At 68.8% G+C, this 21,857-nt stretch overlaps 2 protein-coding genes and 2 non-coding genes across 4 annotated transcripts; all 4 read right to left on the bottom strand.

Annotated features, from left to right (window-relative positions):
• Positions 1 to 133: 133 nt before the first annotated feature.
• NACAD (NAC alpha domain containing) lies at positions 134 to 8,154 on the bottom strand. Its single transcript, XM_059481280.1, has 9 exons — positions 7,341 to 8,154; positions 2,591 to 6,175; positions 1,913 to 2,089; positions 1,740 to 1,828; positions 1,577 to 1,660; positions 1,167 to 1,313; positions 964 to 1,095; positions 659 to 781; positions 134 to 273 (listed from the first exon to the last, which is right to left on the bottom strand). The coding sequence occupies exons 1-9, from the start codon at positions 8,152 to 8,154 to the stop codon at positions 259 to 261; spliced, it is 5,166 nt and encodes a 1,721-aa protein (XP_059337263.1). The 3' UTR covers positions 134 to 258.
• Positions 8,155 to 11,145: 2,991 nt separating this feature from the next.
• Positions 11,146 to 20,953, bottom strand: TBRG4 (transforming growth factor beta regulator 4). Its single transcript, XM_059492331.1, is given in 17 exon segments — positions 11,146 to 11,484; positions 12,487 to 12,545; positions 12,548 to 12,600; positions 13,088 to 13,154; positions 13,157 to 13,198; positions 15,072 to 15,199; positions 15,201 to 15,324; positions 16,183 to 16,327; positions 16,665 to 16,775; positions 17,181 to 17,282; positions 17,284 to 17,339; positions 17,878 to 18,049; positions 18,745 to 19,059; positions 20,608 to 20,658; positions 20,660 to 20,799; positions 20,802 to 20,865; positions 20,867 to 20,953. Coding segments are annotated over 17 exon segments (1,887 nt in total). The 3' UTR covers positions 11,146 to 11,313.
• On the bottom strand, positions 14,737 to 14,870 carry LOC132085435 (small nucleolar RNA SNORA5). Its single transcript, XR_009420217.1, has one exon. It is a non-coding gene; the product is annotated as a small nucleolar RNA SNORA5 (small nucleolar RNA).
• Positions 15,473 to 15,607, bottom strand: LOC132085429 (small nucleolar RNA SNORA5). The gene has a single exon (XR_009420214.1). It is a non-coding gene; the product is annotated as a small nucleolar RNA SNORA5 (small nucleolar RNA).
• Positions 20,954 to 21,857: the final 904 nt, after the last annotated feature.

Here is a 21,857-nt window from a genome sequence, read left to right as displayed (position 1 = left end):
GATCCCCAAGGATGCAGACCCTGTCCCTTCCACCTCCCCATCATCCCAGTTACAGCCCCAGGCACTGCCCCCCAATCCCACTGCTGGCAAAGGGGCTCCCCAAGCCCCCCAAACGAGGCCTGGGAGGCTCGGTGCGATCCAAGGGGTGCAGGAGGCCTTTATTGAGCAGTCCAGGGGCCAGGAGGAGGATGGGGGGCGGGAGGAAGGGTCTGGGGGGGCTCTGTGCATCTCTACAGGGGGCCAGGGCACCCCCGGCTGCTACATGGTCAGTTCCTGTGGGAGAGAGCAGAGGCAGGAATAGCGGGGTCACCCCAAATTCCTGATGGGAATAGGGGGGTCACAGCCCCAATCCCAATTCCCCTGGGAATAGGGGGGAGTTACAGCCCCAATTCCTGCTGAGGAAAGGGATCTCAGCCCCAAAACCCCCAGGGAAAAGGGAGAGGGGGTCTCAGCCCCAATTCCCCCAGGGAAAAGGGAGGAGGGGGTCTCAGCCCCAATTCCCCCAGGGAAAAGGGAGGAGGGGGTCTCAGCCCCAATTCCCCCAGGGAAAAGGGAGGAGGGGGTCTCAGCCCCAATTCCCCCAGGGAAAAGGGAGGAGGGGGTCTCAGCCCCAATTCCCCCAGGGAAAAGGGAGAGGGGGTCTCAGCCCCCCGCTCACCATGATGGCGTTGACGATGTCGTTGTTGTTGTGCCTCAGGGCTCTCACAGCCTTGGGCCGGGACACGTTGGCCTGGGCCATCACCAGCTCGATGTCCCGCACCTCCAGGCCTGTCTCGTCCACCTGGGGAGGGGGCACAGCGCTGTGAGACCCCCCCGGGGCACACCCCCAGAATGTGTGAATGCCACAGAGCCCCCTGCACACCATCGCCTCAGCCATCCCCAGCTCAACACCTGCCCCTCCATCCCTGTCACAGCACTGTCACCTCCCCAGCACCCCGGGGGGTCTCAGAGCCCCCCGCCCACCTCCTCCTCCTCCTCGCTCTCCTCCTTGATGGCCAGGGCGGGAGCGGCGTCGGTCACCAGCGCCGAGTGCTCCAGGGGCACCTTGAACTTCTCGGCCGCCGCCTTGTGCACTTGCTGGGACAGGTCCTCGATCTGGGGGAGACACGGGGTCACCAGAGCCCCCCCGAGCCAGGAACAACCCCCCCAGAGCCCCCCGAGCCCACCTTGGCCTCCCCAAAGACGATGTAGATGTCGGAGGCCGGGCTCTTGAACACGTCGGGCTTGGAGATGACGAACAGGATGTTCTTGGACTTGCGGATGGTGATGCGGGTGACGCCGTGGATCTGCCGCAGCCCCAGCTTGGACATGGCCTGGGGGCGCACCGAGTGAGCCCCCGCGGCGCCGGGGGAGGCACAGCCCCCCGCGGCACCCCAAATCCCCGGGGGAACAGAGCCGGGCACGGGGGATGCTGCCCCTCAGCACGGGCAGGATGGGACCCCCAACCCACGGCGGGGACCCACCCCGGAGTGAGGATCTGCCCCTCCCAGGCCTGGCCCCCTCCCCAAACCCGGGATCGGACCCCGGCCCCGAGGGGCGGCCCCAGGAACCCCCCCCAGCCCCAGGGCCCCCCCACCTTTCGGGCTTTCTTCTCGCTGCGGCTCTGCTTGGCTTTGCTGAGCGGCTCCTCCCCGGGCCCGAGGCCGTGGCCGAGGGGCACCTGCCACACAGGAGGGGGGTCAGCGGCGTCCCCACACCCGGGGGTCCCCAGCACCCCCCAAACCCCCCCCAGAGCGCACCTGGGGCTGGGCAGGGGGCAGCTCCGAGCCCTCGGGCTCCTCCAGCTCCGGGATGGACTCGTCGTTGCTCTCGGACTCGTTCCCGGACCCTGCACAGATCGGGGGGGGTGGGGGGTGTGGGAGGGGCTCCCGGGCCCCCCAAAGGCGGGGGCACCCCCGGGACCCCCCCTCACCTCGGTGGTTGGGCTGGCAGCGCTGGGGGGCCGGGGGGGGGCGGGGGGGCTCAGCCTCGCTGGACGAGCTCGACTCGGACTGCAGAGACCCCCGGGGGGGCGCCCGGGCCGCCCCCGCCCCCGGGACCCCCGCCCGGCCCCGGGGCTCCGGCTCCTTCTGCGGGGGCGCCTGGGGGGCTGGGGGGCACAGGGGCTGAGCTGGGGGGCCAGAACCCCTCTGGGGGCTCAGCTCTGCCTGCTCACCCCCATTGCCCACCCTGGGACCCCCCAAAGGCACCCCCAGAAACCCTCTGGGGCTCAGCTCTGCCTGCTCACCCGGGATCCCCCAAAGGCACCCCCAGAACCCCCTCTGGGGCTCAGCCCCACCTGCTCACCCCCATTGCCCACCCTGGGACCCCCCAAAGGCACCCCCATTGCCCACCCTGGGACCCCCCAAAGGCACCCCCAGAACCCCTCTGGGGGCTCAGCCCCACCTGCTCACCCCCATCACCCACCTGGGACCCCCCAAGGCACCCCCAGCCCCCCGGGTGCCCACCCTGGCTCCAATGCCCCATGGGAAGGGGGGCTGAGCTGGTGGTACCCCCCCCCAAACCCCCCCGTGGGGCTGCACCCAGGGACCCCCCCAAGTCCCCCCGCCCCCGTCCCACAGCCAGGGGGGTTTTGGGGGGGGTCTCTTACCTTCGAGGTGCTTCCTGGAGAGGGGCAGCCCCGGGGGGGGCTCCTGGCCGGGGGGGGCCCTGGGGGGAGGCACTTGGCTGAGTTTGGGGGGCGCAGGGCGGGGGGGCTCAGGGGGCGGCCCCGCAGCGGGGAGGGGGCTGGGGGCGACCCCCCCCACGGCCGCCTCCTCCTCCTGCTGCCGCCGCTCGGGGGGGCTCGGGGGGCCTTTGGCATCGGTGTCCCCTGCAGCGGGGCCGGGGGGCGCGGGGCCCGGCCGGGGGGCGGGGGGCGGCACCCCCGGGAGCGGGGCGGGGACCCCCGGGCCGGCCCCGCGCCCCGAAAAGGCACCGGGTGGTGGCAGCAGCTCGGGGGGCGCCGGGGGGGTCCCCACGAACACCTCCCGCTCCGAGGCCGTGAACTGCGGCGAGGGGGGCGCGGGGGCCGCATCCTCATCCTCATCCTCTGCTTCCTCCTCCTCTTCCTCCTCCTCGGGCTCCGAGGGGCTCGGCGCGGCCTCTCCCCCCGCGGGGACGGTGACAGAGCCGGCGCCGGTGCGGGCCGGGGACGAACCCTCGGCAGGGGCGGGGGCCGCGTCCCCCCGCTCCTCAGGGATGTCCCCGGGGCGCTGTGACAGCGGTGCCCGTGCCAGGGGACACGCGGGGACAGCGGGGGACTCGCGGGCTGCCAGCGCCACGGGGGACAGGGCCCGGGCAGGGGGACACGGGGCAGGGACAGCGCCCGGGGGGCTGGGGGTCACCGGGGTGGTGGCCACAGCGTCCATCGGGCTGGGGGTCACTGCAGCAGGGGTCACGGTGTCCTTCAGGTCGGGGGTCACGGTGTCCTTCAGGCTGGGCGTCACTGCAGCAGGGGTCACGGTGTCCTTCAGGTCAGGGGTCACGGTGTCCTTCAGGTCAGGGGTCACTGCAGCAGGGGTCACAGTGTCCTTCAGGTCAGGGGTCACGGGGGCCGTCTCAGTGGTCGCGGTGGCCGTCTCATCCTGGGGGCTCGGTGTCACCGATGTCACCGTTCTGGTGTCCGCAGTGTCCATCACGCTCGGGGTCACTGGGGCAGCGTCTGTGGTGGCCATCGGGGCAGGTGTCACCGATGTCACCGGGCTGGTGGCCACAGTGCTACTCTCATCCATGGGGAGTGGTGTCACCGATGTCACCAGGTCAATGGCTGCAGCATTACTCTCATCCATGGGGGGCGATGTCACCGGGCTGGTGGCCACACTGGCCATCAGGGTGGGTGTCACTGGTGTCACCAAGTCAGTGGCCACAGCATCCTTCAGAGTGGGTGTCACTAGGACAGTGTCCACAGCTTCCATCTTGTCCAGCTGGCTGGGTGTCACCTCTGCCACAGGGTCAGTGGCCATGATGTCCAGCTCATGTGGTGGGCTGGGTGTCACTGGTGTCACCAGGCTGGTGGCTGCAGTATCAGGCTCATCTAGGGGGCTGGCTGTCACCAGTGGGGTTGGTGTCACCAGGTCAGTGGCCGTGATGTCCAGCTCATGTGGTGTGCTGGGTGTCACTGTTGTCACCAGGCTGGTAGCCACGGTGTCCAGCTCATCTGGAGGGCTGGCTGTTACTGGCGCCACCAAGCTGGTGGCCACAGTGTCTGGCTCATCTGGTGGGCTTGGTGTCACCAATGCCACTCCATCAGGGGCTGCAGCATCCAACGGGCTGGGTGCCACCAGGCTGGTGGCTGTGCTGTCCATTAGGCTGGCTGTCACCACATCAGCATCTGTGGTGTCCAGCAGGGTCGGTGTCCCTGGTGTCACCATGTCAGTGGCCACAGTGTCCTGCTCGTCTGGCGGGCTGGGGGCTGCGCTGTCCATCAGGCTGGCTGTCACCACATCAGCATCTGCAGCATCCATCTCATCCAGCGGGGTTGGTGTCCCCGGTGTCACCATGTCAGTGTCAGGCGGGCTGGGCGTCACCGGGCTGGGGGCTGCAGCGTCCATCTCGTCCAGGGGGGTTGGTGTCACTGGTGCCACCAGGTCCGTGTCCAGCGAGTCCACCAGGCCGGGTGTCACTGGCGCCACCAGGTCAGTGTCCACCAGGCCGGGTGTCACCACGTCATTGGCCACAGTGTCCATCTCATCCAGAGGAGTCGGTGTCACTGGTGCCATCGTGTCATTGTCTGCAGCGTCCATCTCATCCAGAGGGGTCGGTGTCACTGCTGTCCCCAGGGCGGTGGCTGCAGATCCCAGCTCGCTGTGGCCACCGGCGCTCCCCACTGTCCCGGCGCTGAGCTCGAGGTCGTCGTCACCATCGCTGTCACCGCCAGGCCCGTCCCCGTTGGTGTCCCCCGGCTGGTGGCTCTGGGGGTCCCTGGCACAGAGCCCCGGGGCCGGGGGCACAGGGCCGGTCCCTGCCAGCTCCGGGCACGGTCCCGGCGCTGTTCCAGAACCTTCTGTGGCCGCCGCCGCCCCCTCGGGGGGCTCGGGCGGGGGCCGCGCCGCGGCGATGGGGACAAAGGCGGTGACGGGGACACGGGCGCGGCCGTCCAGCTGCGCGTCCCCGCCGGGCGGTGCCGGGGCTGTGCCGGGGCACGGGGACCCGGCCCGCAGGTGCAGCTCCACGCCGGGGGGCGCGGGGGAGCCCGGGGGGGTCCCCGGGGGTGTCCCCGCCGGTGTCCCCGCGTGCCGCTCGCTGCCGTAGAGCCGCTCGTCCTCGTCCCCGTCGTAGGCGGCCGAGTCCGAGGAGGCGTCGGTGTCGTCGCGGAAGGCGAAGGCCTCGTCCCCGCCCTCGGGGATGGAGCTCTCGGACAGCGAGCGCAGGAAGGACGCCGAGGTGCTGCCTTCATCCTCCTCCTCCTCCTCCTCGGGGGCGGCCCGGGGCGAGATCTCCACGGCCTCGGCCTGGAAGAGGAGACTGCCCCGGAACGGGAGCAGCGCCGCCGGGATCAGCCCCGAGCCCTCGTCCTCGTCCTCCTCCTCCGGCGTCTGCCCGTCCTCATCATCGTCATCCTCATCCTCGTCATCCGCACACCCGTCCTCGTCATCATCGTCCTCGTCGTCATCCTCCTCCTCGGGGGACAGCGGGGGGAAGGCCGGGGGGTCCCCCAGGCCGAGGGGCAGCCCCAGGGCCCCCCCCAGCCCTTCGGCCTCGCCCTCGGCCTCCCCCAGGCCTTCGGCCTCGGCCGCCAGGTTGGGGGAGCAGGACGGGGAGGTGCTGGCGGTGCCCGAGGAGCCCCAGCTGCCGCCCTCGGCCGTCATGTAGGAGCCCGAGGGGGACGTGGGGGGCGAGCAGAGCCCCTCGCTGTCCGCGTCCGTCGGCTCCTCGGGCGGCCCCGGCCGCGGCCCCCCCGCCCGCACCGGCGTCGAGGGCGCCGTGAAGAAGAGCTCGGGGTCGAGCGCGGGGGGGCGGCCCGGGGGCGGCTCCTTGGGGGGCGCGGGGAAGGGGCAAGGCACGGGGGGCGCGCCCCGCGGCTCGGGCGGCGCGCTGCGCGTCTCCTCGCCCATCACGATGCGCGCGTCCAGCGGCTCCGCGGGCGGGGGGCGGCACGGAGAGCCGGGGGGGGCGGCGGCGGCGGCGCCGGGCTCACAGCTGGCCCCCTCGGGCGGGGGGCGAGCCTCCTGCTTGGCCGGCATCGGCGGGGGCGCTGCGGAGAGAGGGGACAGCCCTGAGTGCCACAGCCCTACCGGGGTCACCATAGACAGAGGGGCAGCCCTGAGTGCCACCATAGAGAGAGGGGACAGCCCTGAGTGCCACAGTGTCACCGTGGAGAGAGGGGACAGCCCTGAGTGCCACAGTGTCACCATAGAGAGAGGGGACAGCCCTGAGTGCCACAGCCCCACCGGGGTCACCATAGACAGAGGGGCAGCAGCCCTGAGTGCCACCATAGAGAGAGGGGACAGCCCTGAGTGCCACAGTGTCACCATGGAGAGAGGGGACAGCCCTGAGTGCCACAGTGTCACCATAGACAGAGGGGACAGCCCTGAGTGCCACAGTGTCACCGCGGGGAGAGGGGACAGCCCTGAGTGCCACAGCCCTACCGGGGTCACCATAGACAGAGGGGCAGCCCTGAGTGCCACCATAGAGAGAGGGGACAGCCCTGAGTGCCACAGTGTCACCGCGGGGAGAGGGGACAGCCCTGAGTGCCACAGCCCCACCGGAATCACCATAGACAGAGGGGCAGCAGCCCTAAGTGCCACCATAGAGAGAGGGGACAGCCCTGAGTGCCACAGTGTCACCGTGGAGAGAGGGGACAGCCCTGAGTGCCACAGCCCCACCGGAATCACCATAGACAGAGGGGCAGCAGCCCTAAGTGCCACCATAGAGAGAGGGGACAGCCCTGAGTGCCACAGTGTCACCATGGAGAGAGGGGACAGCCCTGAGTGCCACAGTGTCACCGCGGGGAGAGGGGACAGCCCTGAGCGCCACAGCCCCCCAGGGTCACCCTGTGAGGTGGAAGGGGGGACACCTGGGGCAGTGCCCTGGGGGGGGGGGCTGGTGTCACCCCACCCACGCAGGGCCGGGGGAACAGGTGAGGCCCATCCCGAGCACCTGGGCAGGGTCCCTGCAGGTCTGGGGACACTGGGGGGGCACAGCAGCGGCCGCCCGTCCCCACACGCCTGTCTGTGGGGGCCACGCGGTTACACCAGGGCGGGACCCCAACCCAGACCCCCCCCACGCCCTGTATGGGGCTCCCTCACAGCCCCCTCCCCAGGAGCCCCGTGCCCACACCCTGCGCTCAGTTTGGGGGTGCTCAGCCCCACCACGCCCACCCCAACCCCGACAAGCCCCCCGAGCCCCCCCAGCATCACCTGAGGCCCCCGGGCACGGCTCCATGGGTCGGGCGGGCGCGTTCGGAGCCGCGATCGCCCCCGGCCCCTCCTGCAGCGCCGACCCCGCGCCCCCCCCGGGCGTTATAAAGGGGTGGGGGGGCGGGGCGGCGCGGGGGGAGCCGGGAGGGGGCGGGGCCTGGCGGGGATTTGCGGGGCAGGTGCCGCCGATCCCCCCCCATCGGTCTGCAATGGTTCGGTCCGGCACAACCCCCCCCGCCACGTGCTGGGGACCCCCCAAAGGTTCATTTGGGGGGGATGTTCCTGTCCCCGTCACACCCCGGGGCCGTTTGGGGTCCCCCGGCACACCCCGACCCCCCCCCCCCCGCACAAACCGGACCCTCGCCCCTTTATTGGGGACCCCCAGCCCCAGCTCTGGGGGGCACGGGGCGACCCTGGGCTGTGTCCCCTCCCTGTCCCCGCAGGAGGCGCGGGTGACCCTGGCGGTGCTCCCGGTGTCCCCAGCCCCCCCCGCGCGTGACAGTGGCCCCCGGGGACAGCGCTGTGCGGTGACCTTGGGCCGTGCCTCAGTTTCCCACCCTGGGGGGGGGCCGAGGCTCAGCCCCCAGTCCCAGCAGCACCTCCCGGTCCGGTACGGGGGGGCACAGCCCGCTGCCGACCCCCGCCGGGTTCCGGGGTTCAGGGTGGTGACCCCGCAGCGAGGTCCCCAAAGTGCCCGTGCCCCGCCGGGGGGCCGGGCCGGAGCCCCCCGGTACCGCCAGGCCCGAGCCCGGGCGGCGGCGGCTGCCGAGAGCCCCGGCCGGGCCGCGTCCGACCGCTCCATCCTCATCCTCATCCTCCCGCTCCATCCTCATCCTCATCCTCATCCTCATCCTCCCGCTCCATCCTCATCCTCATCCTCATCCTCCCGCTCCATCCTCATCCTCATCCTCATCCTCCCGCTCCATCCTCATCCTCATCCTCCCGCTCCATCCTCATCCTCATCCTCATCCCCCCGCTCCATCCTCATCCTCCGGCTCCGTCATTCCCGCCCTGCCCCTCATTCCCCGCTCCCTCCTCATCGTCGGGCTCTGTTCCTCATCCCCCGGCTCCATCCTCGTCCCTCCTGCTCTGTCCTTCATCCCCCGGCTCCATCCTCATCCTCTAGCTCCACCATTGCACCTCTGTCCTTCATCCCCCACCTCGACCCACCTTTCCCTCCGCTCCATCCTCATCCTCCTGCAGCCCTCCCCGCTCCGTCCTTCATCCCCTGCTCCATCCCCATCCCTCCATGGCTCCCGCTCTTCCTTTCATCTCTCCGTCTCCACCCTGGCGGCTCCGGCTCCCTCCTCCCTGCTCCGTCCTTCATCCCACCGGCTCCATCCTCCTGTTCCATCCTCATCCTCCCGCTCCGTCCTTTCCGCTCCGTCCTTCATCCTTCCGGCTCCGTCCTTCATCCCGCCGCTCCATCATCCTCGCCCCGCTCCATCCCCATTCTCCGGCCCCGTCCCGCAGCCCCGCGGCTCCGCTCCCGTCCTTCCTCTCCCTCCTCACCCTCGCTCCGCCCGGGCCTCACCTGCCTCCGCTCCCTCCGGCATCCCGCTCTGGCTCTCGGCCGCGCCGCCCCCCGCTCCCGGGCGCTCTCCGGGCTCGGCGCCGCGCCCCGGGCCGGCCCGCCCCGCTCCCCCCGCTCCGGCTGCGGCGGCGGCGCGGGAGCATCGGCGGGGCTGCGGCGGGGGCGGGGGCCCCGGCCCGGCTGATGTCAGCGGGAGCCGCGTCCCGCCCGGCCCCGCTCTGTCGCGATAGAGGCTCCGTGCCCGGGGGCGGGGGCGCGGGCCCACCCAGCGCTTGCATCAGCTCCGGGGGGGGGAAGGGCGGGGCCCGGCCTCAGTTTCCCCCACTTTGTCTCCTCAGAAAGGGGGATGAGCGTCCCGGGGCGGGGGGGACGCGGGGCGGGGCCCCCCAAAGCGGCTGCGCGGGCCTGGTGGCACCGGGGGGGACAGGAGGGAGCCGCGCGTCCCCCCCGTGTCCCCGAGCACCGGGATCAGCGCGGGCATTGTCCCCCGGGCCGGCCGTGCCCGCGCCGCCGGTGCCAGGCACGGCCCCGGGCGGTGACTCAGCAGCCGCTCCCGCCCGCCGGGTCCCCCCTGGCACCGTGTGTGTCCCCCCTGTCACCGTGTGTGTCCCCCGTGTCACCGTGTGTGTCCCCTGTGTCACCGTGTGTCCCCCTTGTCACCGTGCGTCCCCCCTGGTCACCGTGCGTCCCGTGTCACCGTGTCCCCTGTGTCACCGTGTGTCCCCCCCCCCCGGCACCGTGTGTGTCCTCTCTGTCACTGTGTGTGTCCCCCTGTCACCGTGTGTCCCCCCCAGCTGCCCGTGTCCCCCTCCCTGGGGCCCGAGGGGTCCCGGTGGTCACTAACCCGTCCCACTGTGTCACCCCCAGGGCTGTCCTGAGCCCCTTTGTCCCCCTGCCCCGTGCAGGGACTCGTGACCCCACAGGGACACGGCCGGGATGTGACCCCCCCCCCCGGCAGGGACACCCCCGGCCCGCGGGGTCCCGGTGCCCCCGGTGCCCCCCCAGCCCCGCCCGAGCCAGCCCCGGTCGCTGTCCCCGTGCCCCGGGGACAATCCCGGGATAATCGGGAATCAAGGCCGCGGGTGGCTCCTGCTGCCGATCCCGGCTCAGACCGGCGGCCCCGGGGACAGGGCACAGGGCGGTGGGCACAGCCACGTGCCACCAACAGCCATGGCACCGCCCCCGCTGCCACCCGTCCAGTGCCACCCCACCCTGGTGTCACCATTCCCAATGTCACCCATTCCCAATGTCACCCAGCTCCACTGCCACCCTACCCTAGTGCCACCATTCCCAATGTCACCCAGCCCCAATGTCACCTGTCCCTACCATCACCCACCTCCAATGTCACCTGGCCCCAGTGCCACCCCACCCTGGTGTCAGCTATTCTCAGTGCCACCATTCCCAATGTCACCCAGCCCCGATGTCACCTGTTCCTGCCATCACCCAGCCCCAATGTCACCCATTCCTAATGTCACCCATCCCTGCTATCACCCATTCCCAATGTCACCATTCTCCATGCCACCCATTCCCAGTGTCACCTGTCCCTGCCATCACCCAGCCCCAGTGTCACCTGGCCCCAGTGTCACCCCACCCTGGTATCAGCTATTCCCAGTGTCACCCAGACCTAATGTCACCTGGTTCCTGCTATCACCCATTCCCAATGCCACCCACTCCCAGTGTCACCCAGCCCCAATGTCACCTGGTCCCAGTGTCACCCCACCCTGATGTCACCCATTCCCAATGTCACCTGTCCCTGCCATCACCCAGCTCCAATGTCACCCAGCTCCAATGTCACCCAGCTCCAATGTCACCCAGTCCCAATGTCACCCAGCTCCACTGCCACCTGCCCAGTGCCACCCCACCCTGGTGTCACCATTCCCAATGTCACCCAGCCCCAATGTCACCTGGCCCCAGTGTCACCTGACCCCAATATCACCCAGCCCAATGTCACTCAACCCCAATGCCAACCACCATGGATGTCACTTGGCTTCCATGTCACCTGGCATCAGTGTCACCGAGCCCCAGTGTCACCTGGCCATGATGCCAACTAGCCCCTACGTCACCCAGCCTGGATGTCACCTGGTCCCAACAACACCTGGCACAGATGGCAACCATCCCCAATGTCATGTGCCTCCAATGCCACCCTTCCCACTGTCCCCAAAGTCCCCTATGACACCCGTCCCCAATATGTTGTCCCAAATGACACCTGTCCCCAATGTTCCCATCCCCAGTGCCACCCACCCTCAATGCCAGCTGTCCCCTGTGCCACCATCCCTGCACAGTTCTGTGTTTATTTGAGCCGTTGGTGACACGGAGCAGCAGTCACACAGTGACACAGGGACACGGGGACCTCACTGTGGGGTCCCACTTGGGCGCGGTGACCAGGTGACGTGGCCACCTCGCCGTGGTGACGTGGCCACCTGGGCACGGTGACGCTGCTCACATTGGCACAGGGACAGGGCCAGCCGATGAGGCGAGGCGGGCTAGGTGGCCGTGGTCCCCTGCCGTGTCCCCCGCCGTGTCACTGGCCAGGGCCTTGGCCACCTTGTCCTTCAGGTAGGCCACGCGCTGCCGCTCCAGCTTCAGCTCCAGGAACTCGTAGTGTGGCACCTGCAGGGAGGGGACAGCAGGGCTGTGGCAGCAGCCGCGGGGTCCCAGCCGTGTCCCCTCCCGTCCTGCCCTGGCTGTGCCACGGGAGGGTCCCAGCGCCCACCCTGGGACGTGCCACCACCCCCAGGTGTGACGGTGCCAACGGGAGCAGGGGCTGGCAGCGACCCCGGGGGTGGCACGTGGCTGTCACACCCCCCCGGGCTATAATTACCCGCAGGGGTTAATCCTGGATGACCCCACAGGATCAGCTGTGTCACCTCGCTGTCACCCCCGTCCCCCCCAGCCCCTGGCAGGTGGCCCGGGGGGATCACGGTGGCTCATCCCTGCTGAGCCCCGGGCTGGGGCAGCTGGCAGCCCCCAGGGGGTGACACAGCCTCCGTGCCAACGTGCCAGCTGTGCCCAGGTATGCCAGCGGGGACAATGGCACCCGGCTGGTGGCACCAGGGTGGCCACGGGGACTGTCCCCTGGGCTGGGCACAGGTGAGGGCACACCTGAGACCTGGGGACACCTCACAGCATGGGGGTGGGCTCTGCTCCGAGGGGGGGAGCTCCAGGTGGCATCTGGGGAACACCTGGAGAGTATTTGGGGAATATCTGGGGAACGCTTTGGGAATATTTTGGGAACATTTTGGGGCTATTTTGGGAATATTTCTCCTGAGAAGGGCTGGCAGGGTCCAAGTGCCAGGTGGATGTGTCACCTGGTGCCAGGCCCAGCGGGTGACACTGGCAGTGCTGGGCACACACAGGGGCTGTCAGGGACCTGGGGGGGTTCCCAGCCCTGGGGTGGGTGTTACAGGGTGTTGCTGGGTGTTGTTGCTGGATGTTACAGGGTGTTTCAGGCTGTTGCTGGGTGTTCAGGCTGTTGCCGGTGTGTTGTTGCTGGGTGTTCAGGGTGTTGCTGGGTGTTGCTGGGTGTTGTTGCTGGGTGTTGCTGGGTGTTGTTGCTGGGTGTTCAGGGTGTTGCAGGCTGTTGCAGGCTGTTGCTGCGTGTGCCACGCTCACCTCGGCCAGCAGGAAGCCGGCAGCTCGGAGGTGCCTTCGGGCCATGGAGCCCCGCCCAGCAGCTCCCGGCCCCGAGAGCTGAACTGCGGCAGCTCCCAGCGCAGCACGGCCACCCTGGGGACAGGGACGGACACTGAGCACGGGCACCCCAGGGACAGGGACAGGGACGGACACTGAGCATGGCCACCCTGGGGACAGGGACGGACACTGAGCACGGGCACCCCAGGGACAGCCGTGAGCACGGGGACAGGACAGCTGTAAGCACCCCCAGGGACAGCGACAGCCGTGAGCACGGGCACCCCAAGCCCACAGAGATGGCCCTGCGGTGCCCTCCCATCACCTCCTGTCCCCTTGCAGTCCCATGTCCCCTCCCTGTCCCCCTCCTGCCACCTCTTCTCCCCCACTGACCCTTTCTATTCCCCCTCCTCATCCCCTCCCTGTTCCCCTCCTCTTCCTCCCCTTGTCCCCCCCTTTCCCCTGCTGTCCCCGGCCTGTCCCCCTCCACTGTCTCCCCTTTCCCCACCTGGGGAGCCCCTCCTGTCCCACCCACCTCCTGTCACCCTCCTGTCCCCCCTCCTGTCTCCCCCTGGTCCCCACGCACCTCCTGGCCCCCGCTGGCAGTGGCTTTGTCCCCTCAGAGTGGGACAGGTGGGGAGCACTGTAGTCCTCACGGGCAGAGGTTTGTTGTCACTGTCCAGCACCGCCTCGGCATCTGCAGGGACCAGAGGGGACAGGGACTCAGAGCCACCCAGGGGGACAGTGTGACCCTGGGGAGGGACAGGGACTCAGAGCCACACAAGGGGGACAGTGTGACCCTGGGGAGGGACAGGGACTCAGAGCCATCCCAGGGGGACAGTGTGACCCTGGGGAGGGACAGGGGACTCAGAGCCACCCAGGGGGACAGTGTGACCCTGGGGAGGGACAGGGGACTCAGAGCCATCCCAGGGGGACAGTGTGACCCTGGGGAGGGACAGGGGACTCAGAGCCACACAAGGGGGACAGTGTGACCCTGGGGAGGGACAGGGGACTCAGAGCCACACAAGGGGGACAGTGTGACCCTGGGGAGGGACAGGGACTCAGAGCCACCCAGGGGGACAGTGTGACCTGGGGAGGGACAGGGGACTCAGAGCCACCCAGGGGGACAGTGTGACCCTGGGGAGGGACAGGGACTCAGAGCCATCCCAGGGGGACAGTGTGACCCTGGGGAGGGACAGGGGACTCAGAGCCACCCAGAGGGACAGTGTGACCCTGGGAGGGACAGGGACTCAGAGCCACCCAGGGGGACAGTGTGACCCTGGGGAGGGACAGGGGACTCAGAGCCACCCAGAGGGACAGTGTGACCCTGGGGAGGGACAGGGACTCAGAGCCACCCTAGAGGGACAGTGTGACCCTGGGGAGGGACAGGGGGACTCAGAGCCATCCCAGGGGGACAGTGTGTCCCTGGGGAGGGACAGGGACTCAGAGCCACCCTAGAGGGACAGTGTGACCCTGGGGAGGGACAGGGGACTCAGAGCCACACAAGGGGGACAGTGTGACCCTGGGGAGGGACAGGGACTCAGAGCCATCCCAGGGGGACAGTGTGACCCTGGGGAGGGACAGGGGACTCAGAGCCACACAAGGGGGACAGTGTGTCCCTGGGGAGGGACAGGGACTCAGAGCCATCCCAGGGGGACAGTGTGACCCTGGGGAGGGACAAGGGACTCAGAGCCACCCTAGAGGGACAGTGTGACCCTGGGGAGGGACAGGGGACTCAGAGCCACACAAGGGGGACAGTGTGACCCTGGGGAGGGACAGGGACTCAGAGCCACACAAGGGGGACAGTGTGACCCTGGGGAGGGACAGGGACTCAGAGCCACACAAGGGGGACAGTGTGACCCTGGGGAGGGACAGGGACTCAGAGCCACCCTAGAGGGACAGTGTGACCCTGGGGAGGGACAGGGGACTCAGAGCCACACAAGGGGGACAGTGTGACCCTGGGGAGGGACAGGGACTCAGAGCCACCCAGAGGGACAGTGTGACCCTGGGGAGGGACAGGGGACTCAGAGCCACCCAGGGGGACAGTGTGTCCCTGGGGAGGGACAGGGACTCAGAGCCACCCAGGGGGACAGTGTGACCCTGGGGAGGGACAGGGGACTCAGAGCCACCCAGAGGGACAGTGTGACCCTGGGGAGGGACAGGGGACTCAGAGCCACCCTAGAGGGGACAGTGTGACCCTGGGGAGGGACAGGGACTCAGAGCCACCCAGAGGGGCAGTGTCCGTGTGGATGCACCTCCCCAGGTCCCATGGCAGGGGACAGGGGACACGTGGAGCACGGGGCTTGCTGTGGCAGCCGGTGGCCGGTCCCCGACACTGAGGGACAGGGACCGAATTTGACTGGGCTGCAGAGGGTGGCAGGAGTGTGACAGGGGAAAGGTGACAAGGCTGGAGGGCGACAGGGGAACGTGACAGGGCTCGAGGGGTGACACAGGAAGGTAATGGGGGGACAGGGCTGGGGGAAACTGGGGTCACAGGGGTGCGGGTGACAGGGCCAGGGTGCCCAGGGTGGGTGCCAGCCCCCAGGGGTGGCACTGAAGGTGGCACTCACCGATGTCCCAGCCGTACACGGTGCTCACGTTGTACCGGACGAGGTCGGGGCCCCCCAGTGCCCCCGGCAGTGCCTCCCGCAGCCACCGCTGCAGCGGGGTGGCCTTGTCCTTGTCCTTGTCCCTGTCCCCCGTGCCCCCCCAGCAGCTCGGGGCGCAGGAAGGGCCCCTCGTAGCCTGGCACCTCCAGCCTGGCCGTGGCATTGATGTGCAGCAGCTTCAGCCACGAGCTCTGTGCCCGTGGGGAGCTGTCACCTGTGGGACGCGGTGGGGACACGCTCGGGTGGCACCCGGGGACACAGGAACGGCTCCCAGGTGCCCTGCAGCCATGGAGGGTGACACGGGCTGTCCCCAGGTGCCCTGCAGCCCCAGAGAAGCCCCCCCAGCCCTGGCACCCCAGACCCCATGTCTCCAGTGGCATTGACCCCCCGGGTCCCACGGGAGGGGGACACGGGGCTCGTGGGCACGGAGGTCACTGTGGCAGCCGGTGGCCGGTCCCCGCCATGGGGGGACAGGGACCGAATTTGACTGGGCTGCAGAAGGTGCCAGCAGCACCTGGGGACAGGTGACGCTGTGGGACAGGACAGGTAACCCTGAGGGACAGGTGACCCTGTGGGACAGGTGACCCTGTGGTATAGGTGACCCTGTGGGACAGGTAACCCCTGAGGGACAGGTAACACTGTGGGACAGGTGACCCTGACAGACAGGTACCCCTGAGGGACAGGTGATCCTGTGGACAGGTAACAGTGGGACAGGTAAACCTGAGGGACAGGTGACCCTGTGGGACAGGTACCCCTGAGGGACAGGTGATCCTGTGGGACAGGTAACAGTGGGACAGGTAACCCTAAGAGACAGGTGACCCTGAGGGACAGGTACCCCTGAGGGACAGGTAACAGTGGGACAGGTAAACCTGGGGGACAGGTAAACCTGAGGAACAGGTAACCCTGAGGGACAGGTGACCCTGTGGGACAGATGACCCCGAGGGACAGGTGATCCCCAGCCCTGTCCAACCCCTGTCTCTCAGCCCAGGCTGTGACCAGCCCCCCTGTGACACTGGCAGGTGCCCGGGCTGTGCCCAGCCCCCTGTGCCCAGCCCCCTGCCCCCTGGCTCACCTCTCAGCCGTGCCTGGAACTCGGGGCACAGCACCTGGCACAGGTGGGCTGCCCGGGGCTGCTGCAGCACGCACAGGGACCACACCACGTCTGCCAGCAGGTGCACGTCCAGCTGCTGCTCCTGGCCCTGCAGCCGCTCGTGGATCTGCAGGGGACACACAGAGCCCAGCTCAGCCACACAGCTGTCCCCGTGCCCCTCAGGGGGGCTGCAGGGCCCTCTCAGTGCCCCTGGCACCCCATCCAACAGCCCCTCTGCCATGGGAACGTGCCAGGGGAACACCTGTGCTCTGCGACAGGTGACAGCTTGGGGGGAAGACCCAGGGCCTCTCCCAGTGCCCAAAGAGGGAGCTGGGGGGATTTGGGACACCTGGAGTGCCAGGACATGGGAAAGGGGGAGTTTGGGAGGCTCTGGGGGGGGATCTGTGGCTGGGGGGGGGGTCTCTGGGGTCCCTCCCCACCCAAAACCAGCCCCGGGACATCACCATGGAGAAGAACTCCTCGCTGGAGCTGGGCTGGAAGTTGAGGCGGGCGAAGGAGACGAGGATCCCGCAGAGCTGGGTGATGGTCAGGCTCTGAGAGTTATCCAGGCAGTACTGTGGGGAAAATGGGAATGTGGGGCTGGGAAATGGGAATGTGGGGGCTGGGTGATGGTCAGGGAAATGGGAATGTGGGGCTGGGTAATGGTCAGGGAAATGGGAATGTGGGGCTGGGTGATGGTCAGGGAAATGGGAATGTGGGGCTGGGTGATGGTCAGGGAAACGGGAATGTGGGGCTGGGAAATGGGAATGTGGGGCTGGTGAGGGTCAGGGAAACAGGAATGTGGGGCTGGGTGATGGTGATGGTCAGGCTCTGGGTGTTATCCAGGCAGTACTGCAGGGAAAATGGGAATGTGGGGCTGTCCAGAACAGGGACAGGAGGGACACGTCCCCCTTGTCCCCCAGGCTCAGGTGAGGTTCCCCCTGTCCCAGATAAGGTCCCTCCCTGCCCCCCAGGCTCACCTGGGCCATGGCCTCGGCCAGGGGCCGGCTGAGCCAGCTCAGGCTGCCGAAGGAGCGGGCACAGCGCAGCACCTGCGCCGGGCTCAGGCTGCCCAGGTGGGGGCTGCAGCTCCAGGGCCAGACGGTGCAGCACCTGCGGCTGCTGGAAACTCAGCTTGCCTGGGACAGGGGGCACAGCTCAGCTCAGGGGGCTCTGAGCGCCCCTGTCCCGTGCCCCCGTGCCACAGGTGACAGATGGGGACGGTCACCTGGAGAGGAGAGGCTCCAGGGACACCTGAGAGCCCTCCCAGTGCCTGAAGGGGCTGCAGGTGAGCTGGGGAGGGACACCCAGAGCGACGGAACGGCCTCACGCTGAGCTCCCAGGGGTTTGGGACACCTGGAGTGACAGGGCACCTAGAACGGCCTCCTCCGTGACCCTGGGCTGACCCACAGTGCCCAGCCCCCTGTTCCCACCCAGCACGGGGGCAGCCCACTGGGAACAGCTGCTCGGGCCCACCTGGCTGGCACAGGACAGGTTTGGGACCCCAGTGCTCACCTGGATTCCCCCACCCACTGCCAGCCCAGCAACTCCCAGCCCTGGACAGTGACACCAAACCAGGATTTGTCCCCAGGCCCCGCAGGTGTCCCTGTCGCCCAGCCCAGCAATTCCCAGCCCCAGGACTGTCCCCAGCCCCCCTGCAGTGTCCCTGTCACTCACTGAAGGCGAAGAGCAGGTCGGTGAGCACGGGCAGGGGCAGCTCAGCAGGTTTCTGCAGCAGGTGGTAGCTCAGGGCCCGCAGCAGGGGCACGCAGCGGCGCTGCTGCAGCGCCAGGGCCAGCGCCACGCGGCGCAGCTCGTCGGGGTCAAACTGCTCTGCCAGCTCCAGGGCCTGGGGACAGGTGGGACAGGGACAGGTGAGACAGCTGAGACAGGACAGGTGAGACAGGACAGATGGGACAGGGACAGGTGAGACAGTTGAGACAGGGACAGGTGAGACAGGGACAGGTGGAACAGCTGAGACAGCCAGGGCCAGCGCCACGCGGCGCAGCTCATCAGGGTCAAACTGCTCTGCCAGCCCCAGGGCCTAGGGACAGGTGAGACATGGACAGGTGAGACAGGGACAAACTGCTCTGCCAGCCCCAGGGCCTAGGGACAGGTGAGACATGGACAGGTGAGACAGGGACAAACTGCTCTGCCAGCCCCAGGGCCTAGGGACAGGTGAGACATGGACAGGTGAGACAGGGACAAACTGCTCTGCCAGCCCCAGGGCCTAGGGACAGGTGAGACATGGACAGGTGAGACAGGGACAAACTGCTCTGCCAGCCCCAGGGCCTAGGGACAGGTGAGACATGGACAGGTGAGACAGGGACAAACTGCTCTGCCAGCCCCAGGGCCTAGGGACAGGCGAGACATGGGACAGGCGGGACAGAGACAGAACTGCTCAGCCACCTCCAGAGCTTGGTAGAGACAGGGACAGGTGAGACAGGTCACAGGTGGGAGAGGGGACACAGAGGACAGGCGGCACCGCTGACCCCAGGTGGCCCGGCTCCCCCCCAGTGCCACACCCAGGCGTGCAGGCCCCACCTTGTCCTCCAGGCGCTCCATGAGGGCGGGGGACAGGTGTCCCACCTTGGCCATGAGCGTCACCACGGTGCGCGCGCCCTCGAGCTCGGTCCAGCGCAGCTCCAGCTTGCGCAGCACCTCGGGCAGCAGCGGCCCCGGGGCGCCCTGCCCCGCCAGCTGCTCCGCCAGCTGCACCAGCCGGCGCAGGGGCAGGCGCCGCAGCCGCCACAGCACCTCCTGCTCCACCGAGCGCACCTGGCGCCCGCCCCGCGCCAGCCCCAGCGCCGGCAGCACCCGCAGCAGCTGCAGCAGCGACGAGTTCCACACCTGGGAGATCTGCGGGGACAGGAGTGACATAGGGACAGGTATGAGATAGGGACAACAGCTGAGTTCCGCACGTGCGAGATCTGCGGGGACACGGGCACAGGTGAGGGACAGGGGACAGGCGTGTGACATGGGGACAGGAGGCATGTTCCACACCTGGAGATCTGCAGGGACATGGGGACAGGTGAGGGACATGGGGACAGCAGGGGTGTTCCACACCTGGAGATCTGCAGGGACATGGGGACAGGTGAGGGACATGGGGACAGCAGGCGTGTTCCACACCTGGAGATCTGCAGGGACATGGGGGACAGCTGAGGGACATGGGGACAGGAGGCGTGTTCCACACCTGGAAATCTGGGGGGACAGGAGTGACATAGGGACAGGTATGAGATAGGGACAACAGCTGAGTTCCACACCTGGGAGATCTAGGGGGACATGGGGGACAGCTGAGGGACATGGGGACAGGTGAGGGACATGGGGACAGGAGGCATGTTCCACACCTGTGAGATCTGCGGGGACAGGGACAGGGGGACATGAGTGACATGGGGACAACAGGCATGTTCCACACCTGGGAGATCTAGGGGGACATGGGGGACAGCTGAGGGATATGGGGACAGGTGAGGGACATGGGGACACCAGCCCTGTCCCACACCTGTGAGATCTGCAGAGGGATGGGGACAGGGGGACATGAGTGACATGGGGACAACAGGCATGTTCCACACCTGGGAGATCTGCGGGGACATGGGGACAGGTGAGGGACATGGGGACACCAGCCCTGTTCCACACCTGCGAGATTTGAGGGGACAGGGGACATGGGGACAGGTGTGACACAGGGACACCAGCCCTGTTCCACACCTGTGAGTTCTGCAGGGAATGGGGACATGGGACAGGTGTGAGACAGGGACACCAGGTGTGTTCCACACCTGGGAGATCTGCACATGACACAGAGACAGGTGTGACACAGGGACAACAGCCACGTCCCACACCTGAGAGATCTGCCACAGGGAGAGCAGATGTGGGGCAGATGTGACACAGGGACAGTCAGTGTGAACTTGGGTCACCGCTCCTCTACCTGTGCCACCTCCCAGGCGTGCCCTGAACCCGCTGGAGGGAGCTGGGCACTGCCACCCTGTGCCCCAGGTGTGCCCTGAGTGCTCAGGTGCAGAGCAGAGCAGCCCTGTCCCCAGCAGCACATCCAGGTGTGTCCCCCAGCAGTCACTCCCATCCGTGTCCCCACAGCCCTGTCCCTGTCCCACCTGTGCATCCAGCGTCCCCAGGAGCTGCTGGGAGGGGGTGTCCCCAGCACTCCCATCCTGTCCCCAGCAGTCCCCCCCAGCCCTGTCCCTGTCCCACCTGTGCATCCAGCGTCCCCAGGAGCTGCTGGAAGCGCGGGTGTCCCCCAGCAGTCCCTCCCATCCCTGTCCCCAGCAGTCCCCCCCAGCCCTGTCCCTGTCCCACCTGTGCATCGAGTGTCCCCAGGAGCTGCTGGGAGGGGGTGTCCCCAGCAGTCCCTCCCATCCCTGTCCCCAGCAGTCCCCCCCAGCCCTGTCCCTGTCCCACCTGTGCATCGAGCGTCCCCAGGAGCTGCTGGAAGCGCGGGTCCCCGCGCAGGGCTCTCGGTGTCCAGGCGCTGCTCGGCGCTCAGCCGCGCCAGCCGCGCCAGGGCCAGCGCCGCCAGGTTGCTGCTGAGGGCGGCGCCGCGGCCCAGCTGCAGCAGCTCCTGCGCGCTGCCCGCCGCCCGGATCAGCTCCGCAGCTGCTGCTCCTCGCCCTCGGGCCGGGCCCGCGCCCGCGGCTCCTCGGCGGCCCGGGCCGGCCCGGGTGCGCAGGGCGGGCCCCGCGCCGGGCCCCGGCAGCGCCGGCAGCAGCAGCCGCCGGCAGCAGCGGCGAACCAGGTGCGCGGCCATGGGCGCGGCTCGGCGGCACCGGGCGCGGCTCGGCGGCACCGGGCGCGGCTCAGCGCCGCATGCCGGGACTCTGCGCGGGACCGAGCGTCGGGGGGGCGGCCCGCACCGGGACATTGTCCCGCCGTGCCGGAGCTCCCCCCCGGGGCCGGTCTCACCCCGGCCCGTGCTCTCCAGCCCGGCTCCGCTCCCGGCCTCCCCCCGCTCCATCCCTGGGTTCCGGTTCCCCCCGGTGCTTCCCCGGGCCCGCTTCCCCGGCCCCGTCAGTGTTCCCACAGTCCCGATCCCAACGCCGGTCCCGGTCCCAACCCCGATCCCATCATCGATCTCGGTCCCGGTCCCGTCCCACTCCCGATCCTAATCCTGTTCCCGTTCCCAATCCCATTCCCGATCCCGTTCCCGATCCGTTCCCATTCCCGGTCCCGTTCCCATTCCCGATCCCGTTCCCGTTCCTGATCCCGATCCAAATCCCCGCTCCCGTTCCCGTTCCCATTCCCAATCCAGTTCCCGTTCCCGATCCAATCCCCGTTCCCGATCCCGCTCCCGGCCCTCTCTGACCTCTTCCCGTCCCCGGGCCCCGGCCCCGCGCCGGCCGCCACCGAGGCGCGTGGTTATGACGTCACCGCGCCGCGGCCGCTCGCCATTGGCCGCTGGTTGCGCCATCACGCGGCGGCGGCGGCGCCTTCTCCGTGACGGGGCGAGAGCGTGGCCGCCATCGGCGCCGGGGCACCCAAGGGGGAACCCCAGAGTGTCCTCACAGTGTCCCCGGAGTGTACCCCAGAGTGTCCTTGAGACTGTCCCCAGAGTGTCCCTCAGAGTGTCCATCCCGCGGTGTCCCCGCATCCCGGAGGGGCCCGGACCCATCTCTCTATGGGGCGCCCTCGTGTGGTGGCGGGGGAAACTGCAG

This window comes from Ammospiza nelsoni, chromosome 1, assembly GCF_027579445.1.
Source record: "Ammospiza nelsoni isolate bAmmNel1 chromosome 1, bAmmNel1.pri, whole genome shotgun sequence".
NCBI classification, from domain to species: domain Eukaryota; kingdom Metazoa; phylum Chordata; class Aves; order Passeriformes; family Passerellidae; genus Ammospiza; species Ammospiza nelsoni.
Note: the sequence above shows the minus strand (reverse complement) of the source record. Positions and strands in the feature narration are given on the sequence as shown.

Coding starts and splice junctions, on each gene's coding strand:
- NACAD (XM_059481280.1), bottom strand. CDS start 8,154: ATGAGGATGAGGATGGAGCGGTCGGACGCGGCCCGGCCGGGGCTCTCG. Junction 1,314..1,576: donor GCGAGAAGAAAGCCCGAAAG/GTGGGGGGGCCC, acceptor GTGCGCCCCCAG/GCCATGTCCAAGCTGGGGCT. Junction 782..963: donor AGAGCGAGGAGGAGGAGGAG/GTGGGCGGGGGG, acceptor CCCCCTCCCCAG/GTGGACGAGACAGGCCTGGA.